The 24,945-nt window shown below is 36.5% G+C and overlaps 1 protein-coding gene across 3 annotated transcripts in view; it reads right to left on the bottom strand.

Annotated features, from left to right (window-relative positions):
• The window catches only part of Tcerg1 (transcription elongation regulator 1), a 58,311-nt gene that overhangs the window by 3,580 nt on the left and 29,786 nt on the right, over positions 1-24,945 (bottom strand). For all 3 annotated transcript variants that reach the window (XR_002381045.1, XM_021214173.2, XM_021214171.1), the window contains 11 exons: positions 22,798-22,958; positions 21,365-21,421; positions 21,155-21,221; positions 18,458-18,593; positions 17,592-17,681; positions 10,740-10,858; positions 7,747-7,897; positions 4,096-4,260; positions 3,508-3,690; positions 900-1,079; positions 181-264 (listed from right to left, as the gene is read on the bottom strand). Coding sequence is in view for 2 of the 3 variants with exons in the window: in XM_021214173.2 (XP_021069832.1) it covers positions 181-264; positions 900-1,079; positions 3,508-3,690; positions 4,096-4,260; positions 7,747-7,897; positions 10,740-10,858; positions 17,592-17,681; positions 18,458-18,593; positions 21,155-21,221; positions 21,365-21,421; positions 22,798-22,958 (1,393 nt within the window). In the remaining variant the exon portion in view is untranslated. The remainder of the gene's footprint in view (positions 1-180; positions 265-899; positions 1,080-3,507; positions 3,691-4,095; positions 4,261-7,746; positions 7,898-10,739; positions 10,859-17,591; positions 17,682-18,457; positions 18,594-21,154; positions 21,222-21,364; positions 21,422-22,797; positions 22,959-24,945) is intronic.

Below are 24,945 nucleotides of genomic sequence, written 5' to 3'. Positions count from 1 at the left end.
GTCAAGCCACTAGTGATGATTATGCACCTATGAATATTCATAAACTTCAAAGCATAGTAGAGTACATATGTATGTACTTAGCACTCAGTAGGCTAAGGCAGGAGGTTTATTAGGAGGACAACCAACACTACATAGTTTCATTTCTGCCTAAGCTCCACAGGAAAAGGACAAATCTCTTACCCTGTCACTGGAGGAGAACTTGATGCACCGAGGATCTTCCTTAATTATTTTTTTCACTTCTTTCCATGTGGATGTTAAGGTAATCTTTGAAAAAACAAGCGAAGAGAAAACATAAATACAATTCCCTTTTATGCAGGGAGTCAAACTGCAGCACATATGGTACATAATATTACACACTGACCTGCAATCTCTTGTAATGCCCAAGCGTAAGTGGACTAGTTAGGGACAGGGAGCAGCTTTAATGCAATTTCTTTTTGCTGGCTTGCCACAAGTTATTTTCATGGCCATACTTTCAAGGTGGCCTAAGACAATCACCTGCAAACCCTGTATTTACATGGGCAAACATCATAACTTCTGAAGAAACCATCACCAAAAAGAGCAAATAAAGAGGAACAAAACCTGGATAACAAAGTATACAAACTGCCAGATAAGGGGCTCCAGCACCACACTGCAAATGGAGGGAAAGGAGGAGAGCCCTCGGATAACTCACAGCTAAGGACATTCACCAAAGAAGCAGCTGCAAAAAGAACTAAGTCCTGACTAGGGAGAACATCGTGACATGTTTAAACATGGGGGGGGGGGGGGATCAGAAGAGAATGTCATAAAACCTAAGAATTCAAATAACAGGTCTAAACAAAACACTAAAAATCACACCAGTGCTTTACACCCCACTCTAATGAAGACTCGGAGGATGAACAGGGACAATGGGAGACTCTCACCGCAGAAGTTTCATCCAAAAGCTGCCGAAAGTGCTCCCTTTTCTTTTTGGTAAGTGCTTCAATGTGTTCATTAAAAAGTTTCTCTTTCTCCTCTCTTTCCAATAAGGACCCAGATTCCCAGCGGTGGTCTTTCCGGAGGGTCCTCCTAGTATCAGACCAGGACACATCTGAAGAACGTACCTAATAGATAAAAAAGGAACCGAGTGAATTTTGTATATTCCACAGTAAGAAGCTCAACACTATAGTCAGGAGGTAGTCACATTTAGAAACTAAAAAAAAATTCCCTAAAAAAATAAATAGATCTCTTCGACTAAACTACATCATAAATAAATCCTATGTTAAAAGACAGGACCACTACTTTCAGTGAGTTTCTTCAGGACACAAGCTCACCATCAAGTTAACCAACAACCAAGCAATGTTCATTTCCAGTACCTTAAGTGAAAGGCTGTGATAATACCATTTTAGTTCAGAAGTCTCCTACAATCTACTTTAGAGCACAATCTTAACTCACAGTGATCAGTTACTTGATGAAATAACTACTCAGACTTGGGGAAGTTGACAAAGATGAGCAAAGATGATGTCTTCCATCAGTCACAACCCATAAGAGGTTTAAACTGTACTTTATATCTCTAAATGCTGTGTCATTTAAAAGTAATGTTAATTTTGTCTTCTTCCAGCACTAAATATCTCCTCCCCAAAACAGTACAACAAACCTTGTTTTGCAAGATGATTCAATAAGTAAAGGCACTTGCAGCCAGGCTCAGTGACCTGATTATAGTCACAGGAACTGACATAGTAGAAGGAGAACAGACTCCTGAAAGTTGTCTTCTGAGGTCTACACATACTGCACAGCCCAAGGGCATACACGCATTCTTACACAAATAAGTAAGTGAATGAAAGAAAGTAGTTTTTTATAAACTCAATATACTGGGTATGGGGAATGGAATTCAGTGCAGTAAAGACCAGCCATGATGAGTTATAGTTCTAAAAGTGAGAAGTTGAACATTTTCTTCTATGATAGGAGGTATTATGATATCCACCCTCAGCTCTCCTGCGCATCTAAACAGGGGGCGGGGAAGTTTAAAATGTCTCTAGGTGCTAATAGCTTGATTTTATATATTAAAAAAAACCCTGAAGACTCCACTGAAACACTACTAGAAACAAACACTTTAGTAAAGGGTATAAAATCACCATACAAATATTAGTAAGATTTCACAAGCAATCAAAATGTAAAGTATGAGAACAATCTCACAATCTCGTAACAGTATCAACACTCCCCATCAAAAGATAGTAAGTATAAATTTAAGCAAGGAATAAATTACTTGTATGCTAAAAACTATTAAACATTGATAAAAACTGAATAAAGTATAAACAATGTGAATGACACTCCGTGCCTACTGATTAGACAAAGTTCTTATATGCATACGGAATCATAAGGTCCTAAGCGCCAAGGCAATCTTGAGCACAAAAACCAAAGATGGAAACATCACATTCTCTAATTTCAAAATAATAATAATACTAACTTTGGAAAAAAAAGACAGAGCATATCACAGATCTGGCTGGTTCACCAACACCACTGATGGCAACTGAAAGTTGTCACACTACAGACAATGACAGGAAATGGGAGAGAATGAAAAGACAGAGGAGAAAGAAGTATACAAATACAGAATTTCTTTAACATTTAACAAACATTTAAATATGTGCTTGACATTGGAACTACAATTGTTTCTTTCAAAGAGCACACTTGTATTTTCCACAGGACAATGTGGTAAGTGTTACAGTGCTGTATACTGAACACCCAGGTGTGGCTGCAGGCAACCTCAAAGGGAGGCCCAGTGTGCCCTCTTCAAGACTGAGAGCCTGTGTCACTGCAATGGGAAGGTGAGAGGTGAGTAGTTGCCACAGACAGAAGGTTGGTTCTATGTTCAATAAAGCTGCACACCAAGGACCAAGGAGAGCAAGGATGGCAGATAAAGTGCACACAAGGATTGACTGGTCTTTCCTTTATCTAAGGTGCTGAACTAGGTATGGTGGGGCACTCTTCAAGGCAAGCGAATAAGCACTTGAGGTCAGCCCAGTCAAAGGAAAACCATATCTCAGAGCAAACAAAGGAACTGACTTTTAAAACAAAATAAAAGCAACCAAAGAGTTAAATTTGATTGGCAACCAGCTGCTGGGTCTAAGGAGAACCTTCACCTCTTTCAGGAGTAACAAACGAGGTTTGCTGTTCCCTAAACCACTGCAACTGATGAAATTACAACAAATTAGGGGAATGTCAGGAAGGAGAGTCAAATTACTGAAAATGTCAAGAATGCAAAGACCCCCAACTCCCAAAGCGGCAGAAAGGAGTAAGAGGGGAAAAAAAGTAACAAAGTCTCAAGAGTTGTCTCTTGTCCTCAATCCCCTCTAGTCCTGTATCTCATACAGTCTACAGTGTACCAACTGACCTGAACAGTGATGACCCTTAAGCAGCTGTTTTCAACCTGTGGGTGAGAATCCACTAACACCAAGAACTCAAGTTTTAAATGTTCTAGAAATAACAAGTTATGTCAGAATTAATTTATAGAACATGGGTAAATAAGTCCAGTATTCAGAAGAAGAAATATACCATGTCAGACAGAAGAGCCTTGAAGTTCTGGATAGCTTCTTCCCGTTTATGCTGCTCCCTCTCTCGATCGATTTCTTTAGTCTGCTCAGAGCGTGCCTTCTGAACTTCTCTTTCCCGTTCTCGAAGGCTTGCCTCAATGCGGGCTTGCCTTTCTAGCTCTTTTTCTTTTTCTGAGTCTAAATTCTGTAAAAATAAAATTACATTATCCTCTTTACCAACTTCATTAAGATTTTTTTCACAATCTGGGTGGTAGTGGCATACACCTTTAATCCCAGCACTTAGAAGTAGATAAATCTGAGCTCAAGGCCAGTGTGGTCTACAGAGTGAGTTCTAGAACAGCGAGGGCTACACAGAGAATCCATGGTTTGAAACTAAGACAAAAATTTTTTTCTATAAGATAAAAGTGTTCAAGTATTTTTCCCCAGAACATTTCAAAATATGTCTTCCCAATCAACCATGAGACTCATAATTTCATCTTCTTAATCAACTATAAGAAAAACTCCAGCCCCAGCATCAAAGCAACATACACTCTTAAACAACATTAAGAAATGTACCATAGGGTATAAACCAATATGCATTAACAGTTACCTTAGCTATTTTCTCTATGTACTGTTTGAAAAGGTCTTCTCTCATTGATGAACTATCCACCGCTTTATATCGTGGGTCACTTTCAACTTTGTCTTTTACTTTGCTCCATCGAGATTGACTATCCAAGTGATGATTAGATAACAGTTCAAAGAAATCTGATTTAATCTAAAACAAGTGAGAACAGGATGATGCACTATGAGAAATTCTCCATGTTTTGAGTAGTTAACAATCCAATAACCTACTACACTGTAACATAGCACTACACAGACCACAGCATTTAGGCTGATTACAGCCGCTGTGCCCACTCAAATTGAGCTGCACATAGTGTTAGCAAAAGCCAGGCTTATGAAGTAACAATACTCTAATATGGCTTATTTAAAAAAAAAACCTAGATGAATAAATTTTGTTCATAAAAAGTAAGAGAAAATTTCAAAAATCACTTAACACATATAGCAAGTCTTTATGACTTGATATCAAATGTTTAAAATAAAAGGATAAAAAAACTTGTTACAGGGCAGTGATGGTGCACACTTTTAGTCCCAGCACTCAGGAGGCAGAGGCAGGAAGATCTTTTGTGAGTTTGAGGCTAGCCTGGTACAGAGTGAGTTCCAGGCCAGCCAAAGCTACACAGAGAAACCCTATTTCAAAAACCAAGCCCCCAAAACAAAAAAACCAACTTATATTTGCTTTTAAAAACATAGTATTTATACCAACCTTAATAAGAAAACTAATAATTATTAACCATTAGTTTAAAAAAGCATTTCAGTGTCTGTGATTTTTAACTAGTTAAGTATACATGTCTGCATTTATTCTGCTATAAACTCAGGGAACACATCTGTCAAGTACTAGCACACATTTAGTGTCAAAGGCCCTGAGTAATACTAAACCTAGCCCTCCAGTCCAAGAGCAGTCTGTTTAACAGAGGGGAAATGTAGGAGGCACTTGTCTCATGACTCTCCACTGAGTCTGAATTATGATGTTACAGCTACAGCAGAAGACACCCAAAGTCAGCTCGACAAAGGATTCTAGCCAAGCATCCCTTTACCACTGCTGTCTGACCAAGGAGTGAAGAGCTAGGAAGGAAATTAGAATTTAAGATGTGTGGCACAGGAACTGTGCTTCCTGCCTATTTCCACTATCCCCTCCTCTCGGAGCTGTACTTTCCCCTCCCTCTCAGACAATTATGGGAAGCTAGGTTCTTTTTGAAAATCATTTGTAAAGTTCTAAGACAAAAATTTCAGAAACATTCTGCTTCAGAAATATTTTTAAATATCAGCTATGGATTTTTCTGTTATTAAACTTGAACCTTAATTTGGATTAATAAAAATGCTCAGAAACCCAGTTTTTCAAGTATTAAAGTATTTGATGTAATAGCATAATTTTTCTATTCACCTTGCCAATTTTGTACCTAATAAATATCAATCGTAGGTGTGTCTGATAACCAGAAGGCAAAAATACACTAAATAGTATATGTACTTTGTGTCAAAAAGACTTGTTCTAAGCCATGAGAATTTATATTAACTTAAAAGTCTCTAAACATGTGAACTATACAGTTAGTCTTTAATGTGTGTGATACTTTAAATAACCTCTTACATCCCGACACATGTGTTAGAGCTGCTAAGCACAAGAAGTAGTCAATACCTGAATAAATGGAAATATATATATATATATATATATATATATGAAATTTACCATGAGCTTAATTTACAGTCCTGTTTTCTATCCTTACCACAGCAAAATTACTTACAACACATGGCATAAATTTTAGATAGATAGATAGATAGATAGATAGATAGATAGATAGATAGATAGATAGATAGATGCCAATTTTCTAACAGGGTTAACTCCATGCCTACAGCATCAAATGTGTAGTATGAAGAATGAAGCCTTTACAGTGAGTTAAAATTGCAGTAAACAAAAGTTTCAATATTGGTTTTTGCAAACAAAATGCACATAAGCCAAATAAAAGCACCTAGGGAGGTGGTTTTTCATAAACTGGAACGCTGCGCAGAAGCGAACCTCACTATTCAGTCAATTACCTCCTGTTGCCGCTGCCAGTCTCACCTCTAACAAGGCTAAAATTATCTTCTAATTTTTAAGTATAAGATTAGCAGAAACAATACAGAGAGAGTGATAACATTTTTATTAACCAAATACTTCACAAAATGTGAATAAGAGATCTACTATACTTAACCCTTATAAATTCTCTCTGGTCTAATAATCAATTTTGTATTTTTTAAAGTAGCTCAATCTCCTGTCTTTTATAAGCCAGAGGATAAAGACATCAGGGGGAAAACTAAGACTAGTAAGTGCCAGAGATGCAGGGCGTTAAAGCAACAGTTAAAGTTGCTCATCATTAACACCATGTGCACCAGTGATGAGCAGCTCTCAGAATTAAATTAGAAAACTGCAAAGACTAACACTTACTATAAAACTAAAATCCATCTTATCTCAAACATGTTTAGAAAGTTATGCCATAAATAATCCAATTTGTAAAAGTGCAATTATACACTATTAAATGATTATTTACTTGGTTTTCTTTAATTGAATGCGTTATTCTAAAAGTCAAAAGTAGGGGATGGAAAGATGGTTTAGCAGTTAAGAGTACTAGTTTCTCTTCCAAAGGACCAGAGTTCAATTCCCAGCACTCACATGACAGCTCACATTAGTTCCAGGGCTTCTGACACTCTCACACAGATATACATGCAAGCAAAAGACCAATGCACATAAAATGAAAACTAAATTATATACAAAAAAAAAAAATTTAAGTCAAAAGCAGTAATTTATATAATTTTAAATGAACATAAGAAATGTGATTTTTTTTGTTCACATGATTTTTCTGTATATTTAAGAAGCATAATAATTTTAAGTCACCTGTAAAATAATTGCATAAAAATTTACTTTGAAGTCATCAGATAATCCAGAGTTCTGCTATTACTGTCAAAGGCTGTTTCATCTAATTCTCTTACTATCTTAATTCAAAGAGGCTTCTTAAAAATGAGAAGTAGGATTACTTCCCTAACCAGATTTCTTAATAGAATTTGTAACATTCTAGCTTCCCACAGTAAGTAGCAGTTTTGAATGTCAGGAATGATTAGGCTCCAGAAACCCTTTCCCCTATTACAAAGCAGACAGGAACACTGAGGAGAGTGACTGTTTTGATGGCTCATACACCACTGGTGTCATCTCCCCACTGTTCTGCCTCCACAGTGGTGAGCTCTCTGCTCCTGACATTGCTATCAAATGACATTTCAGATGCATTAATCTTTAATAGCTGACCTTTAATTCTGATAAGCAATAATTTATATGTAAGATACGTTTACTAAAAGATTAGAAACTAGTTTACTAAAGTTATATTTTTATAGAATACAAAGAGTAAGAAGTTCTTTGAAATTCAAATGTTAACATCTAAAAAGACTTCTGAAATCTTAACACATTTTAGTTATCTCAGAGCCTGCAGTTCTAAAACCCAGTTCCAGGTTTACAAGGCACCTCATTTATCAGAATTTAAAGCAACTGTATATAGTTTGCTTACGTTCATAAAATAAGCATTATAAAAAGAAAGTGATTATAAATGTGTACCAATAATTGTGCAAATTCAAGGAAAACACACATCCAACTGCTCACGCTTACAAAACTAAGCCACCTTACCTTCTCCCCTCTCGTCTTCGAATCTTCTTTTTCTTTCTTCCTTGCAGCTGCCACAAATTCATTAAACAACGCTTCTCTATCTTTCATCTTTTCAATTGCTTTGAATCTTGAATCTTTAGCATGTTTGGCAGCAAATTCACTAAAAGTAGCTCTGTAAGAAAATGGTCAGCATGCTAACTTTAATTGACTATTTCTGTTCCTAAAACAAGCATAAAGGAATATTCCACTTTCCTAGCAATAACATATACCACAGCCATACGGGTCCCAAATTCAAACTGACCCACAGGAAGGAATAGAAATAGTGACGTACTGAAAATGGGGTTATAGTGAGTGTATGCTATCAGCCCAGATTAGCGGAATGTAATGAATTACTTTTTGGTTTTCTTTGAGACAGGGTTTCTCTGTGTAGCCCTGGCTGTCCTGGAACTCACTTCATACACCAGGCTGGCCTCGAACTCAGAAATCCGCCTGCCTCTGCCTCCCGAGTGCTGGGATTAAAGGCATGCGCCAACACACCCGTCCATGAATTACTTTTTAATAAAGGCATACCAGGAATGAAGAACACGTTCATCTAGAGACTTAATAACTCATCTATTACTCAAGGGTGTAGCCAAGGCTTGCTTCAAACACAGTGGAAAATCTTTTCTGACTACTCTTCACAAACTAGGCAAAGGACACAGGGCAACTTATTTAAAGCAGATGACTACCAGTACCTGAAGGAAAGAATTCCTGAGGTATACCCTACTGGAATTCATGTACAACACAGGGGCTACAAACTCACAAGAGTTTGGGCACTAAAAGAGCAGAGAAAGAAGTCCTAGAGACAGGAGTCCCCAGAAGACTGACTGAAGGATAATTCCCAGTGGGGCCTCTAACACAACCCACTGTTGAAAAGCATGGCATAACCACTTTCTCTGTCCCCAGGTTTAGAGTAAAAGAGCAGGGCTGAAGAAATGGCTCATCAATTAGGAGTGTGAACTTACTACTGCCTTTCTTGCAGATGACCTGAAGTCTGTTCCCAGCACCTACCTCAGATGGCTCACAAACAACTCCACTTCCAGAGGAGCTAACACCCTTTATGATCTTTACAAATGGAAAATGAGGCTTATTTAATCTCTTTTAAAATAATTTTAATTAGAAAAACTAAAATGCATTATCTTGTAGGTTAAAACAAAGATTGTATTATTTTAAATAGGATTGAAAATCTTGCCTGAAAATTTGTGTACAACCATAATAAAATTTTTGAAAATGAATATCCCAGAAAAACCAACCACATACGGTCAGTTAAATGTCATTTTGTTCATGATACATCAAGCACCTTACTTTATAATTTCAAACTAGAAAAATAATGGTTTAACAGCATTTTCAGTTTAAAATCAAATTTTAAAATAATTTGAGATTTTTTTTTATATTGGTCTTCTCCAAAATAGTTCAATAGGTAATACTCTCTCACATTTTAGTTATTCTCATTTTCTTCTATTTACTTGATAAAAGTGTTATTTATGTGCCAGAGTTACAAGAAGCCAATGAAGCAACATAGCACACCTCAGACATCTTACCTTTCCCCCACAAAATAACCTTCAGTGTACAGATACAAGCACTTTGACACTTCTATCTGCCCAGAAAGCACACTGGAGGGACCAGAAATACAGTAGGATTTACTCACCTCTGTAAGAGCACCACTAACATTGCTTTTAGAATTCTGATTATTCCCAGACCAATGAAGGGTTTGTTTAGTTGGTTAGTTTTTTGGTCAATTTAATTTTTTGCTATTATTGTACATACATGTGCATGTGTGGATGGGTGGGTACAGGTGGAGGTAAGAGGAAATCTTTGTGGAAATCAGTTTTCCCCTTCTATATCATGCGGGTTGTAGGGCTCAAACTCAGGTTGCCAGGGTTGAAGAGTGAGCACCTTTACCTAGTGAGCAGCCAATTCCTAAACTACCATTAAGAAGTTTTAGTCAATATCATTTTACTAATCATAATACTAAATGATTTTACTAAATCATTTGAAAATATACTATGGACATAAGCCTTAACCTATGAACATGTCAGCAGTTCCTTTGTCCTTCCATAGCCGCAATATTCCAGAAAAATACTAATCTAACCGATTCACATTCAGAGCGTCTCACATACCCCAGAGTGTCTCTTGTAAGTCAGTCTTAACTATGACCCATAATGTATGCTCTACAAAAAAACTCAAGCCTGTCTTTAGTATGAAATTCTAACCCCCTAATGTTACCCTCTTCAGAGCCACAAATACTCATAGTTTCCTATACTTTGTACTAACTAGTAAAGCATTTCTTTTAACACTGTGGACTTAAAAACAAATTACATTAAAATATACTCTGATCACTCTTCCGTGGAGTTGTTTGTAAAAAAAAAAAAAAAAAATTGCTTAACAAAAATAACCTGTACTGTAAGTGTCATTTAATCCAGAAACCCACGCTTCTCTCCTCTCACTGTGGAATGCTCCATGGAGCTGTAGCTGTAGCTCAGTGGTATAATGCCAGCCTAATGTGAAGCTTCCTGTTCCAGTCCTTTTGTTTTCCCATATAATATATTCTGATCATGGTTTCCACTCTCTATTGGGTTCCAATTCTATTACCTTAAAACTTAAACAGATCTACACTTCCACAGCCAGGCATGCAGTACAAGTCTACAGACACAATACTTGGGAGTCTGAAACAATCTTAGGCAAAATAGTAAGAGACACTGCGGCAGAAACAAAAAGAAAATAAAAACAAACAAAAATCCCCCAGGTACTGTTGTTCACAGTCACAAGCAAACCATGAACAATTCATTCTTCCTGTTTATACTATTCTGAGCAATAGCAGAATGAGGAAAGCTCCTGTCACAACTACCTCATTTGCTTGTTTACTTTATCTATTTAAACAGGCATAACCTGGTTACCTCAATTACCCTGTAGCACATCCACACTTGAGCTCAGGGAGAAATTCACACTGAGAGGTGACTACAGTAAACACATACCTTGGATTAAACTTTGCTTCTTCCATCATTTTTTTGAAATCCTCCTTGGCTTGCATTATTTTGTTTTTCTTTTCCCTGCGTTCTTCCTCTGCTCTGGTCTTGACATACTGATCAAACACCTATTCAAAAAAAAAAAAAAAAATCAATTTGATACATCAGTCTTTTTATTAGAGAATTTCAAAATGAAGTCTCCATAGGAACCATATACTCAGTGTCAATCACTAACAGTAGATTATCTCCAGCAAGTCTCACTCTCAAGCTTCACCAGACAGTACACAAGCACACAGCTCTCCAAAACCAAAGAGAAAAGAAAAACAAAGAAAAGCCCTGTAGCTTGTCATTTTTCTCCAATAATACATATTTCAAATTTTGAAACATAAAAGCTAAACCACAGTCTTCTTGAATCCATTTTAGAAAAGTCAGTAACAGAACCCATAATTTCATTCTCCTTCAATATTTAAAATCTATGCTATATTATTTTCCTCTACTTAGTACTGTACAGCTAAAATGATGAGTTAACTGAAATGTAAATGGTCTCTAAAATGTCTATTAAGCTTTATTTTCAAATAAAATCATACCCATTGTTTGACTTATTGTCTATGGAGCATCTACACTAAAATAGCAGATGTGGACCACAAAACCCCACAGATCATCTGACCCTTAAGAAGCTTGTTGATCCCTGTTGAAAAGGGCAAAACAAATCTCTCAGATAACAGGATTTCTGAACGCGGCATGCCAGGCTAAGTTCCTCAGAATTGAGGCAGTTCTCTCAGAAACCTCAACTAGGCTAATCTAAACAATCCCTCATAAGGACTTGCAGGGGTTTATCTTCCTGGTGACCTGGGCATCTATGTACAAGTCTGCAATCATGGTAGCCTGAACAGGTGTCAAGTCGCTTTTTGATGCTTCGTTCACTCTTCACCATGAGGCCTACACTGCAAAATCAGAGTGTATACCAGAAAACAAAGTTCAAAAAGAGAGAAAAATACTTAAGCAGCTTACAAAACCATGGCTATAAAAGAAAACCTGAAAAAAAAAAATCTTAGAGACTGCTAAGGGAGGAAGTAAAACTGAATTGAACAAGCTGACAATGGTGAGGAAAAATGGATTAAAAAAAATTTTTTTAAATCAAGAGGAAGGACCAGGAATTTAAGGATGAGGGCAGGGAATTTATATCTAACTCAGTGGTAGAGCCACAACACCTGACCCATGTGAGGCCAGGGTTCAATATCCAATAACACACACACACACACACACACACACACACACACGGGAGACGGTGCAAGGGATAGACTGGGGATGAATCCAGAATCCAGAGCTCAGAAATGTCTAATGTGCTCAACCCTAAATGAGACATCTATCTATATCACGTGCCTCCCCACATGGCTCAGGGATCACTGAGGAAGAGCAGAGCAACTACTGTGAAAGCAGAGGCTGGGGAGTCCTGTAGAAGCTGGGACCGCCTGAAAAAGACCTGTATAAGATCAACCCAGTGTAAGGGCCACAGACAAGACTTTAAGTAGCTCCATTAGGATGAAGGTTTTTTTGTTCTTGCTGTTTGGTTTATTTCAAGACAGAGTTTCTCTGTATAGCCCTGGCTGTCCTGGAACTCACTTTGTAGGCCAGGCTGGCCTCGAACTCAGAAATCCACCAAAATGAAGATTTTTTTACCAACTGAAGACTGCCAAGTAGAAAGGCCACTGAGTTGCCTGTGTTCTAGTAAATGGCACTACTTGCAGGCTGGACAGCACCAAACTGGCCATGAGCAAGGAGGGAAACTCTCAAGGGAGGGTATGGGAAGATCGTAATACACTGTATTAAAGTATGAAATTCTCAACAAATAACAATAGCAACAACAAAGGTAAGGAGAGAGAATTTTCCATAACTGAAAGATAGCAGTTTTCATATTGCACAACGCAATCTCCTACTGGAATGTATCTTAGTGGAACATGAGATCACAGAGGATTAAGAGAGAATCTTCATAGGTACAATGTCTAGGGGGATTCAAAAAACAACAGGTGACATTTATAGCATCAAAAACATCTCTGAATGTTTAAAACAAAGCAGTACTTTCAAAATTCTTAAGAAACAATGCTTAGCTAGCCACACAATCAAAGAAATGCACAAACAAGGCTTCCTCAAATATGTAAAATTTAATAGTTATCAACACCCATCTCCACTTAAAAGCAGCAAAAACCTCCAACAAAAACAACCTCTGAGTAGGCCCAGTGGAGGTGGAGGGGCCACAACTCTTGAAAGCAGCCCAAACTACATGAGAAGATACTATCTCAAAATGTAAGCACCAATAATGAGCTCCATAGCAGAACATTTGCCCAGCACAAAGAACACCCTGGGCTTCATCTGCAGCACTAACTACCCCAATAAATACTAAGCAAACACCTTACGGGGTGAACAGCTGACATCAACCCTATAAATGACTGAAGAAGGCCTTCCAGATAATAATGGCAAGCAAGCAGGTGAGTTCAGAAAGCTCTGGGGGAAACGCTGGAGATAATGAAGACAGCAAGGCTATACTCCACCATCAATGTCTATAAATCCACACCAGCATGTCTGCATGAGATAAAAGAAAATGTTTCCTAAAAGCGCCTCTCCAATTCAGTCTACACGCAAAACATCATCAAAGCAATACCCTGCCAGAGACAGACAACACTCCTTCAGTCACAGGAAAGCTTCCTTTCGCCCACTATCTTCCTAACTCATTTCAGTATTACATGATCTATGAAAGGTCCTGTTTCCTTGAGGCAGAAACATAAACTCGCTGCCTCTGCCTCCTGAGTTTCAGGATTATACACACATACAACAGAGAGTAGCCTCTCTAACATTTTTCTTCCAAGGTACTAGAAAAAATTAAACATGCACGTCTTTGAGGTAGTTCAGATCAATGTTATGAATTACTGATATGAATTACTGGATTTCTTTTACTTAGAAATCTCTCCTTACTCCTGTCATGTTCTCCAATATACTTGGCTGAATATTTCCTATTTTAAGCAACCAGTTTCTTTTAATTTCAATTCAAGAATGCAACAGTTACAGTGAGAGTGGATGAATTTTAAAAGCAATTCCTAGTTATGTTCTGTTTATACACATAAGCAAAAATACATTACTAAGGGACTATTACTACCTAGGCCTACCCTAGGTTCTGGGCTGCTAGTAATAGTTCTTGCACTTGGTAACGTACATCCATCTTATAAACAATCACTCATCCTTGCACTTGGTAACTTACATCCATCTTATAAACAGTCACTCATCATTTTGCATTTCTATGTGTATCCTTTTCTTCGTAGTTAAGTTTCTGGGGCTGAAGCGTATGCTCCATCAATAAAGTAGAAGCAGGAGTGCCTGAGTTCAGATTCCCAGCACCCTCAGAAAAGCCAGGAACAATGGTATGCATCTATACCTCAGCAGTGGTAGGAGGAAAGGAGAGACAAAAGAATCCATAAAATTTGCTGGTCAGCCAGGCTAGCCAAATCAGGAAATTCCAGGTTTAATCAAAGATTCTGTCAGAAACTAAGGTGGACAGTGAAGAAGATAACCAGTGTCAGCCTCTTATCTCCACTTGCACACACATTATACCTACAGAACATAGACGTGTTTACTAAAACATGAGACTATTTAAGTGTCAAGTCAACCAACAACATTCATGCTGGAGCTGTGATCATAACACTGTATCCTCTAAAGCTCTGAGTATCAATCACATTAAAATAAGAGACAACCCATCAAAATATCAGAATTACCTGCAGCAGAGCCAAAACTCCAGCACACAAACTGTTCTGTAAAAATACTATTTTATAACTTATTTATATTTATAACACTATTGTCACAACATACAATAAAAACTCTAACCCTTTAGGCTACCTTTTATCCAAAGCAACATTAAAGGAAACAAGTCATAAGCTAAATAAAGCAACTGGTTAGAAACAAAGGATGTAATTTTAGATTAAGACATTAAACAACTTGGTTTTTTTGTAATCAAAATACAAACTTAGGAAATTATATGTGCAAATGTTTAATGAGAATCTATTTGCTTTCTCCTTAAATTTTAAATAAAAACAAAACCAAGTTCTTAAGATATTTATACTTGAATGTCAAATACAAATTTCTCTTTCCTCTCAGAACATAACTAGTTTTTTTTATTTTTAACTTTAAAGATTCATTTTTATGTGCACTGATGTTTTTTGTGTGCATATATCTCTCTGTGAGAGTGGCAAATCCCCTGGAACTGGAGTTACAAATAGCTGGTGAGCTGCCACGTGGGTACTGGGAATTGAACCCAGGTCCTCTGGAAGAGTAGCCAGTGCTCTTATGTGCTTAGCCATCTCTCCAGTCCCAACACTAGAGTTTAAAGATAATTTCCTTAGAAGGAATAATCTCTCTTTCAGGCCCTGTCTGAAACACTATTCTCTTTGTTGTACTGTAACTCTAAGAAGGAGCTCAATTTCTACCAAACTGGCAATGTCCTGGAAGTTAAAGAACTTGAATTCAAAGTATAGTTCTTAGGTTTCACTTAGAAAATTTTAGCAACATAAGAATGCATTATAAAATGTTAAGTCTTACAGAGCTTTTAACAGGGAATGATCCAAACACCACAGAGCAAGGAACAAATCTGCTGCAGGACAGCTAAACTACATGATAAACACTGTCATTTCATTTTATTTACACTTTTTTTATGTGTGTATATACATACGTACATACATATATACGTACATATGTAAAGAATGTGTGTGCCCATGTATGACACAGTACATGTATGGACTGCAGAGACTGGTTGTTTTCTTCTTCCATCATGTGGGTCTTGAGAAAAAAACCTCAAGTCAGGTATAGCAGAGGTTCCTTTATACGCCAACCCACCTTGCCAGCCCCAAACTATTCATTTCAGGAGAGACCTATCAGTGCTATTTAAAAACCATACCATAAAGCAGAGAAGGTAAACACAGACTGGCCAGGCAATTGAAATAATAAGCACCAAATGTGCCTGCCTTATTTAAAGGCTGTTGGTGTGGCTATAGAAAACACAAGAAAAGAACTTTAAGAGGAATGACCATCTCAAGAATCTGTTTTCTCTTAATTGAAATGGTATGTGTACTAGACAATTTTAAGAACAGCAACTGAATCTGATTTCTCTTAAACTTTAAATTCTCTGGCTACTGTGTAGAAAACTTGAAACCACAGAAGAACTAGAATAGAAATAAAGGAAAAAGGAGGAAAGGGGACTCCTGAAAAGAAAACTACTAAGGAGCTACAAGAGTCCACCTTAGTGGCTTGGAGTAGAGTTACTGGTAGGGAAAATAAAGACTCAAGTTCATTCATGACTATAATCCCAGCACTTGGGAAGTAGAAACATCTAAAACATGGCCAGTTCAGACTCTAACAAAACAAAACAAAAACAAATCAAACAAAACAAAAAACCAAGGCTGATTCACAGTATATTGACAGTATACTGACTGTTACATGACGAGAATGAGATGACCACATCTGAACAGTTTAAAGAAAGTATTCAAAACGGAACAACTACAAAGCTTAAGATGAACATGCAAGTATACTTGGAAAGCCATGTTGTTCTATTAAAAGTATCAAAACACAGACATTATAAATATTCTCTCTTCATTAATGTTCACAAGAAGGTCTGCATGCAAAATGATAGGACTCCTGAGAATTACTCCAATTGTTACACTGTAAATATTCAAAATGAATATAGCACTACTGCCAAAAGAAACTTCACAGCTCAAGTGTACTTACTATGAGGACATGACTCAAATACCTACCATTTTACAGAAGATGGTTCAGAGAATTTATTATTACATAAACTGCAAGCATACAATGCTTTAGAGCAAGAAGCAATTACCATGAGGTGATACTATGCTGAATCATCAGGGAATGACAGCAAGGTGACTACTTCATGCACCTCTAGTTCAGCAGAAACCTTGAGACCTCATTTCTCTACAATTATGAGACAATCACTTTAAGAAATACTTAGTTGTTGGCATGCATGAGATGTATATGCCAAGTGCTACACCTTCACAGTATTTATATAGTTCCATGCATAGACAAGTTGGCTCACTCCTTTAAAAACCAATAAACAGTGGTTATGTCTACTGGGAATTATAGATGGGTGCTTTTCTTTTTTATAAAAACTGTATTTTGCTATTTCTACTCTAAATTTGCACCATTAGCACAAATTGATAAATGCATCAGAATTAACTTTTAAACCTGCCACAGACACGGAAGCTTTGAGCTTTCCTGGCTATACTCTCTTCAAACTCCAGTGGAGGTCATGAGGAGATCACCAGGGATCTCAGCGCAATAACAGTTTTAAATGTTTGGCGGTGAGCGGGCAGAAATGTGGCCCTCTGTCCTGCCCAATAAAGCTCTGAAATTCGCTGCCAAAAAAAAAACCTACCACAGACATAACTTCATTAACTATGAAGCACGAGGACAACATGTTCTTATAAAAGTAGCAAAAATAATCTGGTTTCTGAAGTGGGAAAGTCCCCACACTGACCCACTAACTAAGCACTAAGATGCAAAAGTACACTGTGAAGTGTTGTTAAGAAATAAAGTATCAGTTCTTCTAGAAGACCTGGGTTCAATTCTCAGTACCCACATGGCAGCACTCGACTGTCTAACTCCAACTCTAGAGGATCTGATATCCTCAGACCAAGGTACATTAAAAACAAAACATTCAGACCGTGACTCAGTCTGAACAGTATATTTTTACTGCAGCGAGAGACAAGTGCCAGAAGGACTGCCAGGTTAGCCAGCCTGGGAGTTTCTGTCTCAACACTTAAACACTACATTTCAAAGTGGTAAATTCTCACTGTTAAGCCCCTTTACCTGTTTTCTTTCTTTAGGATTGAGAAGCAAGTACCGAGGGTCAAATACTATCTTGTGCAACTCCTTCTCCCATGTTGAAAAAGCAGACACCTTTAAAATAAAAAGAAAGCATTGCCTCATAATTTAGATACTCGACTCCAGAAAGGTCATAATTTTGCTTGAAATCTACGGGGTATCTGTTTGTAAAGGAGACATTAAAACCATAGTGAAGTTTCCATCACTAATAAAAGCAGTGGGAGGCTAGCAACAGCAAATTTCCACATTAATTGGCTCTGACCATTTCTTTGTTATAAAGAAATAACACACACTTCTTTGCTCATTAAAAATAACCACTACTGTGTGACATTTTAAACTTAACACATCAGAAAAAGCCTTGAAGATTTGCATTTTGATTTCACATACTAACTGCAATCTTGTGATTTTAAAATTTAACAGTTTACTCATTCAAATACATTTGTGAATACAACCAAAAAGTTTCTTTCTCAGTTAAGCTTCTAACATCATAAGTATCAGTTATTTCACCAAAAGTTGTTCTGAAGATATTGGAAGAATCATATATACCTTACCAATCCGAAGTAGTCCGCAATTCTGTAATGTTAATACTCATACGTGTTACCGAAATTATATGACCCAACAAATGTTAAATGCTACTTATACTTTAAAGGACAGTAAAATGCCACTTAGTTAAATATAATATGATAAGCCAAGTAAAAGGCCACTTCACAATGTGTACAGTAATTTAAGAGGTTCCCTTATCCTTCCCACCCCACTTAACGAGCACTAACCTTAGATTTGACCTTTTAGCAAGACATATTTATATTACTTATATAAAACAGAACTATCTCCCCCAAAGATTGTTTTCTGACCCCTCTCTCCAGCAGCATGTCCTTGAACTGCTTCATTCGAGCCTCCAGAGGGACAATGGCCCTTTCTCGGGCAGCTTTAATTTCAGCTTCCATGGCAGCTTCTTTCTCTGAATCAATGTCTTTATTATCATCTCTCCTATAAAAAATAAATCATAAGGTGGTATTAATACAACAAATACAAATCTTACTAAGTTCTTAATATCAGTGGAATTTTCAAGGAACTAGAAGCAGCAGATTTTTGACATAACAAACCATCCTGAGGATTTCAAATAAATTACACGGTACAACTTTCATTCTAATAATAATAAAATTACAGTGCACTTCTAATATTACAATGGCTACATTGGTTAAGGAAAAAAAAAAAAAAATATATATATATATCTTTAATGTGCAGTCTCTCTCTTACTCCAGTTGTTATGAACTAAAAGAAAAAGGCTTTTCTGGCATTGCTTACAAAACTATGTTAGAATCAAATAGAACAGAATATATTTTTAGTTCTTAAGATAATATTTTTAAAATATTAGCATTTCCCAAAATATTTTATTATTAATTCAGAAAATATTTTAAGATACATTATGAAAAGGTCTTAGTAATTTCAAATCTTTATCTTAATAATAAAATTAAATAACTTCAAAAAATTACTGTGGCCAAGTGTATAGTGAGAAAACACCTTACCTAACCGACATTCTTACTCACTTTCTGGTGACAAGCTGATTTAAGTTGAAGGGCAGGTCTCAGAGAACATGGGCACAAGAGTAGTTTGGAGGGAGTACTAGGAATTAGGATGGCTCAGCAATGACTTAACCTACTTCTTGTTTATCCAACACTACACCTCAGGGCTAAGGGCAGACCTATTGCTTGTGTCTACACAAGGAGACATAAACAGGAAATCATGCTATCTCTCAAAACATATATACTATTAAAAGAAGGCCTATATTTGTGTAACTAATCCAAGAAATAAATCCAATGTACTCAAATGTATTTGAACAAATCTTCCTTTGTAAACATGATCAACTACATAAAATTATTAAAGTTGGTTTATATTCTTGACATAAGTTACTGGAAAGTCAAAACCATTCTACACAGTAGCCCAAGAGCTACAAATGGAGCTAAGCCTAATTAATAATGAGAGGTGAGTAGCAATTGGGGATGGCTCAAAAGAAATAGAAAACACAATCCATGACCTGCAGGAGCTTAGGGAGATCGTCTGTGACCTAAGACATGCACAAAATAAACAGGTAAAGCAATCTGCCAAGCAATATACTCTGTTTCTTTACAGAAGAACTACTTACATAGTTAAAGGAGCTCAAAGACAGCTACGAAATATGATAAAAAACAACCTTTACAGAATTACACTAAATGTCACAATACAAACTATCACTATCTATCTCAATAAAATACATAAAGGAAAACTTAAGCCAGGAAAAACAGGCTTTTAGCTTTGTACCTAAATAGAGAAGCTCGGGCAATCCACATAAAGGACTTCTTTGACATTCTCCTGATAAAAGCAGTTAAAAACCTTACAGAGATGTCTATAAGAACAAACAATTAAAAACAACCTAAAAGTTTAACATCACAGAGATATCTAAAATTATGGTACATAAACAGAATGAATATATTTACAATTAATTATTAAGAAAAATGTCTTATTTTACAATTTTTAAAAACAAAAAAAATTAGATAGCCACAACTAATAAAACTACATTTTATTAAGGAATAAAAAGGTCAACTATGCAAATGAGACCAGCTGCCTCAGTTACAGGATTATGATAACTCTCTTCACTAAGATCGTAATTGAACATTGTTGCCAATAAACAATCAGGTATCTGAAAGAACCCTCTCTTTACTAGAGTCATCCTACTCATCTTCTCAGCACATCAAGCTAAAGTCAATCTGTCCTCTTGCAATCAGGACTATTATCAACCAGTCCCTAATAATCACCTTAGACTTTTGTGTTGGCTGAAAAACAGTAGTCCCATTCCTATACACCCTCAATTCCAACTTTACTCCCTGCAATGAAAGTACCATCACATCTTCCCACACTGATGCCCTAACCTCTTCCAGTGTCTGTCTCTAACTAGTGAGTCCACTCCTTACCAGGGAGGAATGAACAGTCTCTAGGAACAAGCAAGTCATAAGATAAACACATAGAAGAAAAGGGTGTCCATTTTAATGGAATTTTTGAAGGTTTATATAAGAGAATTTTTATTTTTTTATCTATCTATTTATTTATTTATTTATTTATTTGATTTTTTTCGAGACAGGGTTTCTCTGTATAACCCTGACTGTCCTAGAACTCACTTTGTACACCAGGCTGGCCTCGAACTCAGAAATCCGCCTGCCTCTGCCTCCCAAGTGCTGGGATTAAAGGCGTGCGCCACCACGCCCAGCAAGAAATTTTATTTTTAATAACCTCTAGACCTGTTAAAGTCTACAGAAAATTAATCAATTAATGCCTAAATTTCAGCTAGCTTCATAATTTCTATTTGTATGACCAAGTATTCCAAATTTTAACAACAGACAGAACACCATCTCTACAGTATAAAAGCTAATTAAGATCAGGTCCAAGAAAGCAATTATGACTACTATTTCTTAATCACATAGATACTACACATTCCCTTCTAATCACAAACTGATAACCTCATCAACTCCATACTGTAAATCTACCTGGAAATGCACAAACTATGCATTACTTACTTCCGCTTTTTTGCTTTAATAGGCTCATCTTCATTCATTTCTTCCATTAATTCTTGTTCTTCTTTAACTGTAAGATAAAAATTCATTAAAACACTGAGTAAAACATATGCAGGCATTAGTGAATTCCCAGCCACCAATTCTTTTGCCAATCACTGCTGGAACATTCACTTCGAAGCATGAAAGGCTGCCATTTACAGTCATGTCACTCACTTGCACTCATTGAGAACTGCCACTTTTGGATGGACAGCATTGTCGGAGCCGGGTGCCCTAGCAAAGACAATTCAAACACTGTTATCAACAGTTACACACACATATTCAGAAGCTTTTTTAAAAATGTAGTATGAATAAAATATCTACCAAACAGTTACTTTCATTAAACACTAAGCCAAATATGACAATTCTTTATTTTTATCATCCCTTCAAAATGTAGTATCAATGTGGTTTCTTGCTTCCTGCCCAGCCCTTATCTTTAAGATGTGTGAGTAAAATTTGCTAGTTTTAACTTTACAAATAAGTAAAACTCCCAATTCATAACTCATAGAACATTTTTAGAATGAATGCTTATGCAAAAAATTGTACTCAAATATAAAGAAAATGTTCCAAAAAAGCCCAAAAGGAAATCACATGCTTTCTTGGCACTGTTTACTATGATAATAAAGTGCCATCATCATACAGTATCATACAAAGCAAATATTACTGGTTGAAAAAGAATGACGGCAGAGCACCAGATAGGCAGTTACACTGATCCGCAAAGTACTGAAAAGCACAAGAGCCAGAACCACATCTATGTGTTCCATGTAAATTTCTTGGTCACTTTAAAGACCGTATTAAGATTTGTTACATTAGAAATGTTAAATGATTTACCGTATTTCTACATTACATGTGAGTATGAGTTCCATTTAAAACACTGAATAAATATAATAAAAATTGAGTTAAAGTGTCATCAAGAATTATACAACAAAAAATTATGCACAAGTGTTTGTACCCAATATTCTGAAAAACTATCAGAAGAGGCAGTAGATTTTAAAATGTCTTAAAAGCTAAGGATTTCTATATTCAAGAAGAGAGCTATTATCTAGTTCAAAGGATTTTTGTTTTTCTGGCTGATGGGGTCTTACTATGTATATGTAGCCTTGCTAGTCTAGAACTCATTATGAAAACCAGACAGGACTGGATTCAGAGATTGACCTGCCTCTTTCTCCTAGTGCTGAGATTAAAAGTGTATGCTACCATATCCTACAGAATTGATTTTTATATGAAATTTTATGAAGTTTTATGAAATTTTGCATTTTGTAAACTATGAAATTTTAGAAAATATAAAAAGTATTCTGCATAGTTTGATTATTACAAATGGTATCACTAGTACAAAAGGAGGTAAAAGGCTATCTAAGGGTTTCAGCAGCATAAGCCAACAGCAACAGTTCCAGCATCTCAGACTAACTGAAAATATTAACAAAAGTTAAAAAATGTTCTACAAAATAAACTATTACTCAAATTCTTTACATTTTTATTTCTTATTGTATCCAAACCAGAATAGCAATCTATTTTTTTAAGTTAAATTTATTTCAAATGTCCTTTATACTATCCATCAAATAGTGAAAGGGGGTTAAATTCAGAGGATGAATTCCTAATTTGAAACTTACTTAGCTTCTTCATGTCTTCCAATCCTTTTTTATGAGGGGGCTCTTGAATAATTTTGTCAACATCCGCCCTTCCAATCAAATCATCAGGCCGGTCCCACATAGAGAGGCGGGTGGTGGGATTGTAAAAGAAGACCCTCTCATCACCAGTCCAAACAACACACCTGAAGATAATATAAAACACCATTTTCCTGTGTTACAAAAAACTCTGATAGCTAATTTAATGTTAACTCTAAGAGGGCAAAAGGACAGGCAAACAGGAAGAAAGTGATAGGTCCTAATTAATAATGGTTTTCATAACAGCGTTCAGAACAAAAGAGATGAATGATTCCAGAAACATGCTCTCAAAATCATGAAACTCCTGCTTCAGCCTCCAATGTACTAAGATTATATGCAAGTAACATCACTCCAAGCGTCTCTCTTCCACTCTTCACTAGAGTCAGGACAGGAACGTATTCAGAGAACCTCAGAATTAACCAAGATTCACAAAAAATTCGTCTATAGTACTAAGAAGTGATAAATCAATGAGTGAAGTGTACTGTAACTTTCAAAGTGTAAATAAAGGCCAGTGGGCTGAAGGACAAGCCGGTTAAAGCAAATATGGCAAGGAACTAAAGACTCTCGGAGGGCACTATACACACACTGTATGTACTCAGCAGAGAATCTCAGTAGTCACTTGCACACATACACTCAATGTAAAACTATAGAATCTTGGTGGTCACTAAGCACATGTTGTATAAACTCAACATAGAACTACATAAACTCAATGGTCACTATGCACACACTATATAAATTCAATATTGAAGAATTCTTGACATATTTGCAAATTTAAAACTTGCCATAACAAAATACTAAGATTTTTTTTAAAAAAAGAAGAAACAAACAAAAAAGAAAACAGAAAGGTTCTATGCAATTTTCAGTAATTTAAAAAAAAAAAAGATAAACTCAAAAGGCTTTTCTATGACATTTCTGTCTAAATGTATATGCAGGGTTAGGGGGTCAAAGACCACCTTCTGGGAGTCAGTTCTCTCCTCCTGTCGTGTGGATTCCAGGGATCCAACCCAGGTCATCAATCCTGGTAGCAGATGCCTCTATCTACGAAAGTATTTAATAAGCCCACAGGACCTGGAGTAACGGTGGATCACTTGGGAAGAGGAAGATGAGGAAGGAGCTCATGGTCTTGCTCAGCTATATAACATGTTCAAGGTCAGCCTGACTTGAAAAAAACAAAAAACCATAGACTAATAATAATGAATCATGGAAAACAAAAGCAGTCATCACTGTCCACAATAGTATAGGACCATTAAAGTAACTATAAGCCAAACTCTAATAATAAATGGAAAAGTTACAGTAAGTCTGTGACCTTAAAAGTGTGTATGAGAATTTTCAAAACTTAGAACCAAAAACTCGTTGGTTCCTAGAGAATAAGAATACAGGGCCTTACTAGAAATTATAAAGATCAATTAACTTGACTTCATCAAAATATTAATTCTGGGGCTGGAGGAATAGGTCAGCTGTTAAGATTGCTCGTCTAGATGACCCAAGTTCAACTTCCAGTAACCACATAATGAATCACAATTGTTGGTAACACTAATTCCAAGAGATCAGGAAGCGCTCTTCTGGCCTCCAGACACTAGGCAGGCATATGGTGCAGCATACATGCAGGCAAAACACCCGCTTTAAAATTAAATGAAATAAATATTAGTTCTATAGTACTAGGGTATGACCCAGCTCCTCACACACTGCTCAGTAGTCTACCACTAGGTACGCCACTAATCCTAAATTTAAAATTTATACAAGTTACCAGAATAAAACAGATTCGGATAAACTGTATACATGTAAAAGCAAAAGGGTTAAATAGTAATATACAAAAAAGATAATATATTATTTTTTAAAATCAAGCAACGCCCCCCACCAAATTAGCAAACACTGCAAAGGAGTATAGCTAGTAAAGAGGAAAGTATCCAACCTTATCAGCATTCTAAGAGTATAGTGGCCCAGATGGCCACAGTGACAATGACTGCAATCCTAGCACCCAAGACACCAAGACAGGAAGAACCTGACACTGAGGCCAACCTGAGCTACACAGGAGGATGCCTTGCCTTTTAAACTAAATACCTCTTTTAAGCACAAGTGCCCCTCAGACCTACT

This window comes from Mus pahari, chromosome 15, assembly GCF_900095145.1.
Source record: "Mus pahari chromosome 15, PAHARI_EIJ_v1.1, whole genome shotgun sequence".
Lineage (NCBI taxonomy): Eukaryota > Metazoa > Chordata > Mammalia > Rodentia > Muridae > Mus > Mus pahari.
This window is presented reverse-complemented; position numbering and strand designations above follow the sequence as displayed.